Source organism: Catharus ustulatus, chromosome 18, assembly GCF_009819885.2.
Source record: "Catharus ustulatus isolate bCatUst1 chromosome 18, bCatUst1.pri.v2, whole genome shotgun sequence".
Lineage (NCBI taxonomy): Eukaryota > Metazoa > Chordata > Aves > Passeriformes > Turdidae > Catharus > Catharus ustulatus.
This window is the reverse complement of record NC_046238.1, coordinates 12,163,086-12,172,125: the sequence shown is the minus strand read 5'-3', so window position 1 is coordinate 12,172,125 and position 9,040 is coordinate 12,163,086. Positions and strand designations below refer to the sequence as shown.

Here is a 9,040-nt window from a genome sequence, read left to right as displayed (position 1 = left end):
GCCGCTCTCGGGGCCGTACCCGCTCCCGGAGGTGCCACCCGCCGCTCTCGGGGCTGTCCCCGCTCCCGGAGGTGCCACCCCCGCGGGCCCTGCGCTGGCTCTGGGCGGGGGCGCGCAGGGACCCGGGGCCGCGCCGCCGCCGCCGCCTCCCGCCGTGCCCGCCCTTAAAAGCGGCGGCGGCTCCGGTGCAGCGCCCGCGGCGGCGCTCCCGGCACGGCCCGGGATGGGCTCCGCGCACTCCGTGCCCGCCGAGATGCGGGAGCTGGCGGACAGGACGGGCTGTGAGTACCGGGGACCCGCGGGCACCTCGGCCGGGCGCTGCCGCTGCCACCGCCCAGCCCAGCCCAGCCCGGAGCCCCGGGGATCCGGCCCCGCAGGGGACGTGTCACCCGCGGGGGGGTGCAGGAGATGTCACCTGGGGAGGGGGGGCCGTACAGGAAATGTCACCTGGGTGGCCGGGGGGCTGCAGGAGGTGACGCTGAGCAGGGGAGGGGGACGCAGGACGTGTGGTGTCACCCGCGGGGGGGATGCGGGAAATGTCACTCGGGGAGGGTGCGGAGGCGTCACCTGGGATGGGGGAGAGCACGACGGGGTAGGACTGTCACCAGAGGGGGCCAGCATGTCACCCTGGGCGTGCAGCCGTGTCCCCGGTGCCACAATGCCACCAGCCAGGGCGTCGAGCGGCCACACGTGCGATCCCAGCCGGGCTCTGCCCACCCGCGCCACCGTGCAGGGAATTGTCCCCGCATGGCTGCTCCGCCCGGAGCCACCGCGCCGTGACACCCCCGCACTGCTCCGGGGCGCGGTGCTTTGGGATGGAGGGACCGGCAGGGAAAGGAGCAGGGACACGGCCCAGGGCTCCCTCAGGGTGCTCGTGTCCGTCCTGGGAAGTGTCCCCGCTCCAGGAGCTCCGGGCGCGGGATCGGGGCGCTCCCGCCGGGATCCTCCAGCTCCGGCCGTGCGGAGCCGCTGCCATGGAGCGGAGGCTGAGGGGCAGCTCTGCCCAGGGCCGGAGGGTCTGTGGGGACCGAGGGGGTCCAGTGACTGCCCCAGTGCTGCTGCTGCTTCTGGGGTCACATCTCCCTTCATCTCCTCCCACCTTCTCTCCTCTCCTCCTCCCCCAGGGAGGGCTGAGCCCCCGCACCCCCCTGAGCACCCCGGGGCTGACTCAGGAGCTTGGGGAGCCCGCGGGGTGCCAGCCTGGCAGCCCGGGGTGGGAGGAGGATTTTGGGGAACCCCCTGGCCCGGGGACCCTGCAGCAGCATCCCCGGCACAGGCGGCACCTGCCTGTGGGAGGCTCTGCCCCGGTGCCCCGAGAATCAACCCCAGGGAACGGTTTGCAAGGGCAACACCCAAAAATCTCCTGGAAACCAGAGGAGGGAGAGCAGGGGGAGCCCAGAACTCCAGGCCATAGCTGGGGTGCACGTCCTGTGCTCCCCGTGGCATTCACAGAGCTCCCGCTGTGCTGTGGCTGCTGCCAAAATCCCCGGCAGTTCAGGGGATTTGCAGCCTCGCTGCTGCGGTCCGAGCTCAGCGGGGCACTGCAGCCGCCCTTGGTCCCGTGGGAGGAGCAGGGACAGGGCAGAACCACCTGGAGGTGCCCATGGCTTGTTCCTTTGCCTTCTTCCCCCCCGAGGGGCACCCTGAGGAGCTGCTTGGGGCCGATTCTCTTCTCTCCCTCCCTCTCTCCATGTGCTCCATCCCAAAGCTGCAGCAGTGTCTGTCTGGGTGAGGTGGCTGTTCCCGGGATGCTGTGACCATTCCCTGCAGCCAGGCTGGTCCCACAGGCAGGGCTGAGCCCCTCCAGTGCCCCTTTCCTGGGGATGCCCTTTGCTCGTGCAGCACAGACCACACAAGGCTGGCAACAGCAATCCCAGCTCCCTTTGGTTTAAATCCCGTTTTTTCCCTGTTAGGGGAGGCTGCTGTGCTTGGACACGGGCCTGCAGCATCAGGATGCTTCTCAGGGATACAAGCAGCCTCTGCTGCCCTTGAGCCAGCCTTTTTCTGCCTTTTCTGCAGATTTTCCCTTTTTTTTTTTTCTGAAAGCAGCCAAGCACTGCCACCTTTACAGGTCAGAGTGATACTGCCCTGAGAGAAGACCTGGACTGGGGAAAGAGGGAGGAAAAGCCTCATCCAGCCTTTCAGGGCTGGCCCAACCATGAGCATCCAGCCACTGACCCCAGTTCTGTGTCCTCTTGGTGCCTGGGACATTTTTCTGAGAGATCAAAGCTTTGTGCTGTGCACCCCAGTCCCAGATGCTGAAGGCTTGGTGGCCCAGCTGCTCCCATGGTGACGGCGATGTCGTCAAGGCAGGGAGTGAAAGGTCACCTCTCCATGACCAAAACTGGAAAGCAAAGTCCAGGGAAAGTTTCCATGGGTGTGTGTGGGCAGTGGCAGAGCAGCAGCCAGGAGGGATTAGGGGACAAAACATCCCATGGATGGATCAGTGGGGCCTGGGCTGCATCAGCTGGGAGCCAGTGGGGTCAGGGGTGAATAAAGGGGGTTTGAAGCCCATCCTGGTGAGATCCAGGCAGGCACAGGGCCCCAGCCCCAGCCCAGATGGGTCTCCAGGCTGTTAACAGTGGGCTGTGAAGGCTCTCTGATCAATACAGTGCAGCTATTTCCAGGCTGTGGAGCAGCAGTTGGGAAAGCAAAGGACATTATTTAAACATCATAGAAGGGATGAGGGAGGCAGCTCAGCCCAGCTCTGACCCTGCTGTCTTGTGCAATTAACCCTTTGCACCCCCTCAGCGATGCTTTAATGTGGTTTTGTGTCTCTCCATGATTCCAGGAGTGGCTGATTTCCAGCAGCTGGGGCAGCCCTGCCCCATGCCCAGCCCTAGCCAGGGCTGCAAGATCCTGTGGGTCCAGCTGGTGCCCAAATTGACCCAGCTCAGAGACACAGTTCCAAAGCCCTCCCCTGGCTCCTGGGAATGGTCTTTGGCAATATTTACACCAGAGTCAGGCTCTGGGGGGTTGGAGCTTGGTTACAGCCCCTGGAGAACAGTGGGGAAGATGAACTCACCTGTGCTGGGGGATCAGGGCATGGGGGAGGTGCTGCTGAGCCTCCCAGCAGTTGTGGGGTCCCCATTCCCCCCACCCCAATGGTTTGGGGTTCACCCTGAGCAGTGGCACCAATTTCAAAGCCAGGCATTGATTTTGGGGTGCTGCTGTGCCCCCTCTGTGTCCTTTCCTCTTCCTGGCAAGGGGAAGGTCGCTGCTGTCAGGATTTCTGATTCCTGGGTTATTCCCTGCAGCAGCCATGGCTGTGGGCATGGAGGAGCTCCTGGCTCCTCCTGGGGCAGGGGAGAGGAACTCCCTGGGCACAGCTCTGCCCACGGTGCCAACAACCCCAAAAGAGCTGCCAAGCCTGTTCCAGTGGCCTGGCACCAAGAATCCTGACCTGGGCCATTCCATGCCATGCTGGGCCAGGGGATTTCCTGCAGGAGGAACAGGGGATAAACCAGCCCTTGGCAGCCAACACAGAGCACAGGGACACAGCTGGACCCACAGGGAATGGGGGTGGCACAGCTGTGCCCAGGAGTGCCCAGGGCCCTGCCCCACTGCTGGGGTGTGGGGCAGGCACAGATGGGTGTCCCAAGGGTCCCAGCCCCTGTCACCTCTTTCCTTTCCCTGGCAGTCACCTCAGAACAGATCGAGCACCTGCACCGGCGCTTCAAGCAGCTGAGCCAGGACCAGCTGACCATCAGGTACAGAAATTCCAGTCCCACTGCAATTCCAGCCCCATTGCAATTCCAGCCCCATGAGGATTCCAGCCCCAGGGCAATCCCTGCCCCAAGCCAATTCCCATCCCATTGCAATTCCAGTCCCAATGCCAGGACCACATTCCAGTCCCAATACCAGGACCACCAGCATTTCCCCTTCCCTGGGCTGCCCTGGGGTGCCAATCCAGGGCTGGAATTCTGAGTGTCCTTCCCAGCCACCCCCAGCCCTGCTCCTGCAGCATGGCCTTGCAAATATTCCAAGGAAAAACACACAATGGCAATGGAGCAGGGGCACTCCTGACAAACTTCTCATCACCCCCAGCTTTAATCTCAGTTTTGGGGATCCCTCCAGGGAGGGTTGCAGTTGTTCTTGTCCCTGTTCTTGGTGCCTGTGCAGGGAATTGTGCACCTTGGGAGAGCTCCAAGCTCCAGCTGCTCCTCTCCTTTCAGGGGTTATTTCTTGGTTTGTTTGCTTTATAAATCATGGAGAGCAAAAATGCCCAGCATGGGCTCAGAATGAAGCTGAGGGGAGGGTGGACAGCAGGATCTCCTTGCTGTGCCTTGTTGAGCCCTGTTTGAGGCTTTTTTCCTGGGAAAACTCTAAAATCTGGCATCATCCCAAGAGCTTCCCAAAGACCCGTGAAAATCCCTGAGCACAAACTTGCTCTCAGTCTGAACAGAAGCAAAAAAGGGTTTTTATCCAAACTCTCTATTCTTCCATGGTTGCTCTGGAAGGAAGGGGTTGGGTCTATCAGGGGCTGTCAGAGCTTCTCCCTCCTCTCCATCTCCTCACTCTGTCCCTGTCCCCTTCGCAGAAAGGAGAACTTTGACAGCATTCCCGACCTGGAGTTCAACCCAATCCGGGGGAAAATCGTCCACGCCTTTTTTGACAAGCGGTGAGAACGCCCCAGCCCCCGGGGAGGGATGATTTATCCTCTGCAAATGGGATGGGGCTGGGCAGGGCCCTTCTCCCTAAGGGCTGGGGTGGGAAATGGGACATTCCAGCCAAATCTTAGGGACAGAGCTTTGCTGGGGGTGTGATGGGCCTGGCCCGGGGCTCCCCATCACCCTGGGCTCCGGAACCCCCAGGAACCTGCGGCAGGAGTCGGACGGGCTGGCGGATGAGATCAACTTCGAGGATTTCCTGACCATCATGTCCTACTTCAGACCCATCGAGATGAACATGGACGAGGAGCAGCTCGACCGCTTCCGGAAGGAGAAGCTGAAATGTGAGGCTTTGCCAGCACCTCCCTGGGCTTTGGGGGGCTGGGAAGGGGCTGCCCTGACCCTGCCCTCTCCTCCTGTCCCTGCCAGTCCTGTTCCACATGTACGACTCGGACCACGACGGGAAGATCACGCTGCAGGAGTACAGAAATGTAACGTGGGCTCCCTGCTGCCCTGCCCCCCGAAGTGCCAGGGCTGCTGCTGACCCTCTGCCTTGCAGGTGGTGGAGGAGCTGCTGTCAGGGAACCCCCACCTGGAGAAGGAGTCGGCTCGCTCCATCGCCGACGGGGCCATGATGGAGGCAGCCAGCATCTGTGTGGGACAAATGGTGGGAGCCTGAGCTGGGAGCTCCCTGCTCTGCCCTGCTCTGCTGGGGCACTCTGGGGCTGGGAGGTGTCCCTGATTCCCAGGGATCTCCCTGTCCCAGAGCTGCTTCGGCTGGAGATGTTTTGCAGGCAGCAGCTTCCAGGGTGATGTTATCTCATGGGAAGAGCCCAGGGGTATCAGCAAACAGCATCCCATGACCCCCCATCCCTATGGAAAAGGCTGCAGCCAAGGGGATTTGGGAACCAATGTGGGGCTGGCCATGGGGTCCAGGGCAGGGCCAGCCCTGGGAACCCATGGGAGACGTGTCCCTCAGCCCAGGGGACATCCCTGTGCCACCCCTTCCCCATTGCATTGGGGCAGCTGCAGCGATTCCTCTCTCACCCCCACAGGGCCCGGACCAGGTGTACGAGGGCATCACCTTCGAGGATTTCCTGAAGGTCAGTGACAGCTCTGTCAGTGCCAGCTCTGTCAGTGCCAGCTCTGCTCGTGTCCCCAGGAGGAGTGACCTGGGTGGGCACAGGGACCCGGGAGGGCACAGGGACCTGGGAGGGCACAGGGACCCAAGGTGGGGACAGGGACCCAGGAGGGCACAGGGACCCGGGGTGTGGCCCCTGGCCCCGCTCAGCCCCGTCCCCTGGCAGATGTGGCAGGGCATCGACATCGAGACCAAGATGCACGTCCGCTTCCTCAACGTGGACACCATCGCTCACTGCTACTGAGGAGGGGCAGCAGGACGAGGAGGAGGAGCAAGAGGAGGGGGAGGAGGAGGAAGAGGACCCAGCAGCAGCTCTGTGTCCTGGCACCTGGCTCCCAGCTCCATGGCTCTGCCCCACCCGTGTGCCCGTTCCACGCTGGGGCTGCCCTCTGCTCTCTAGAAGCATCAGAGGCTTTTATCTGTAATAAAAGATATTTCTCTTTTTAGTCCTCACTGAAAAATACTCCATCCATCCATCCATCCATCCATCCATCCATCCATCCATCCATCCATCCATCCATCCATCCACCCATCCCTCCATGGTGGAGTGTTTCCCTGAGCAGAAAGCCTCCACAAATCCTGGTTGTCCATAAATCTGGATTTTCAGCCTCTGCCATGTGCTGCTGTGGGGAAGGAGCTGCCCAGCTTGGGCTGATCCCAGGCCATGGGGAGAGGCAGGGATGGGGATGCAGGAGGTGAAGGCAGCACCCTCAGCACCTGCAGGGACATCCACACCCCACCCTGCATCCTACAGTGAATATTCCCAATCGAATCCCAGAGCAGCCCTCGGGCAGGCAGGAGGAGCCCCGAGCAAGCAGCAGGGACGCGGGACGTGGGCTCCTGGCAACCAGGTGGCTCCTGCCCCCACATGTTCCCGATGGAACAAGGCACCGGAGACGGGGGGTTGTTTACTGGCATTAATGACTGGATGGCTCCAGGCGGGTTTCTGTCTCTAAGGCAGCCTGAGCTGGGGAGGGAGGGAGGGGGAGAAAAAAGGGCAATGGCTATTTTTAGAAAAGCAGGGAAGATTTATTTGTTTTATCAAAAAATAGTTTCCACTGGTGACACGAGGAGGCGATGGGAGCAGCACAGTGGGCAGTGAGGGGCTGGGGGAGAGAGGGATGTGGAGCCCCCCCAGCCCGGCTGGCACCCCCTGCATCCCTGGGGCACCCAGAGCATCCCTGCACCCCTGGGGCACCCACAACACCTCTGGGGCATTCCCTGCATCCCTAGGGCATTCCCTGCATCCCTGCACCCCTGGGGATCCCCCTGCATCCCTGCCTCAGGGCAGCAACACTTCCTCCTTCTTTTCACATTATTGGGGGTCTCTGCTCAGGCACCCCCGCACTGAGGGCGCATTCAGCGCTTCCCTCACAGGCTCTGCCCCCTCCAAAGTCCCGCGTCCTTTCGGAGCCGCTGGAGCTCAGCCTGGAGCAGCTCCCGGAGCCGCAGCTGCTGGGGAAGGACAGCCCTTCCCTGCAATGCAGTCCTGACCCGCAGGGACCCGCACGGCTCGGCTGGCCCGGGGCTGACCCCGCGGGATGGAGCTGATCCTATCCCAGGCTGGGATGGAGCTGATCCCATCTCCAGGCTGGGATGGAGCTGATCCCATCCCCAGGCTGGGATGGAGCTGATCCCATCTCCAGGCTGGGATGGAGCTGATCCCATCTCCAGGCTGGGATAGAGCTGATCCCATCTCCAGGCTGGGATAATCCCCCGGGATGGAGCTGATCTCATTCCCGAGCTGGGATGGAGCTGATCTTATCTCAGGTTGGGATGGTCCCGTGGGATGGGGCTGATTCCACCCCCAGACTGGGATGATCCCCCGGGATGGAGCCGTTCCCATCCCAGGCTGGGAATGTCGCACAGAGCCTGGGGACAGCGCTGCCGGTGCCGAGCGGGTCGGTTCGGGGCTGGGTTGGGCTGGGCTGGGCTGGGCTGGGCTGGGCTGGGACAGCGGGATGCAGCCCCCGGCTCTCCCGGAGGAGCCATTCGGGCCCTGCAGGGCTCCTGGTGCTGCCCCACGGCCCCACAGCCTGCGCTGCCTTTGCAGGGCAGGGTACAACATCCAGCTCCCTCCCAAATCCCCAGGTTTCTGCAGCCAACCCAGGCTCCTTTCCTGTTTTCCCACAAAAATTTCCATACAGGTGCTGCAGGACCATCCCACTCCCTAACCCAGCTGCGAGCTCCGTGCTCACAGTCACAGCCCTGAGTGCCTGCAAAGTTCTTTTGTACCCCCAAATCTCCCAGCTGGGACTGCAGGGGTTAACACAAGATCAGGGTCCCACTCCCCCTCCACACCCCAATTTCCCTGGAGGAATCATCCAAGAGGATCCACACCAGGAAGGGCTGGGCACACCCTGCAATGCAGGGAAGCAGAGGCCAGGAGGAGTGAGGAGGATGGATGAGAGGATAATTATCATCCCTTGAGTTCATTAGCTGCCCCTGATATTCTAAGTGGCAAGGAAAGTGTGGGAGGTTGGGGAACAGAGGCAGGACCCAACACAAAGTTTGCAGCGTTTTCCCTTTGTTGTGTTGGGAATTCTCTGGGGGAAATGGGATGAGTGGAGGGCAGGAGGGAGAGTTGGACAGAGCAGGTGAGAGGGAGGGAGTAGGGAAGTTGAGCCTAAACCTCAGCCCAGCAAAGGGATGGAGGTGAAGGGTCCCAAGGAAGGGCAGAAGCATCACTCCAGCACAACACTGTGCTGATGTTCCACACAGCAAACCCCAGCAAAACGAGGATAATAATCCTGAAAATCACAGGAAAATCTGGCAGAGCCCCAGGAAATCTGGCAAGGGTGATGCTTCTGCCCAGCAAAATCCTGCAAAGCCCAGAGGGGTCCATAAAGGATGATGGCTCTGTTGTGGGGTCAGGACACTGAGCCCTGGGACAGGGCACAAAGCTCTGTGGCAGATCCCAGCAATGGTCAGCAGAGGATAACTGGAAAATGGAAGTGGAATTATTTTACCACACATTGGAAAACTCCAGGGAGGCTGATAAAGCCTGAGCAGCATTGGGGAGAGCAGCAGCTCCTGGGACTGGACAGGGGGACTGAGTGACCCCAGCACTGGACAGGGGGACTGAGTGACCCCAGGACTGCAGGGCAGGGACCCTGGGCAGGTGGGTGCTGGCACAGAGGAGACACAGCTTGACCCATCTCCCACCATTCCCCCTCATCCATCAGCCACCCTGGAATTGGGAATGGCAGGAGAGACCAGACAAGGGGACACCTGCCCAGGAAGGGAAGGAAGAGCAGGAGGGCAGGAGGCAGCACAGACCCCACATCCA

At 61.5% G+C, this 9,040-nt stretch overlaps 1 protein-coding gene across 2 annotated transcripts; it reads left to right on the top strand.

Moving 5' to 3' along the window:
* The first annotated feature begins 169 nt into the window (after positions 1-169).
* Positions 170-6,070, top strand: TESC (tescalcin). 2 transcript variants are annotated; one of them, XM_033076129.2, is made up of 8 exons: positions 170-281; positions 3,641-3,710; positions 4,541-4,621; positions 4,893-4,954; positions 5,040-5,101; positions 5,170-5,277; positions 5,666-5,713; positions 5,918-6,070. In XM_033076129.2, the coding sequence occupies exons 1-8, from the start codon at positions 224-226 to the stop codon at positions 5,993-5,995; spliced, it is 567 nt and encodes a 188-aa protein (XP_032932020.1). In that variant the 5' UTR covers positions 170-223; the 3' UTR covers positions 5,996-6,070. The 2 variants fall into 2 exon arrangements, with proteins under 2 accessions (XP_032932020.1, XP_032932019.1); XM_033076128.1 differs by having other exon boundaries at positions 173-281; positions 4,815-4,954.
* Positions 6,071-9,040: the final 2,970 nt, after the last annotated feature.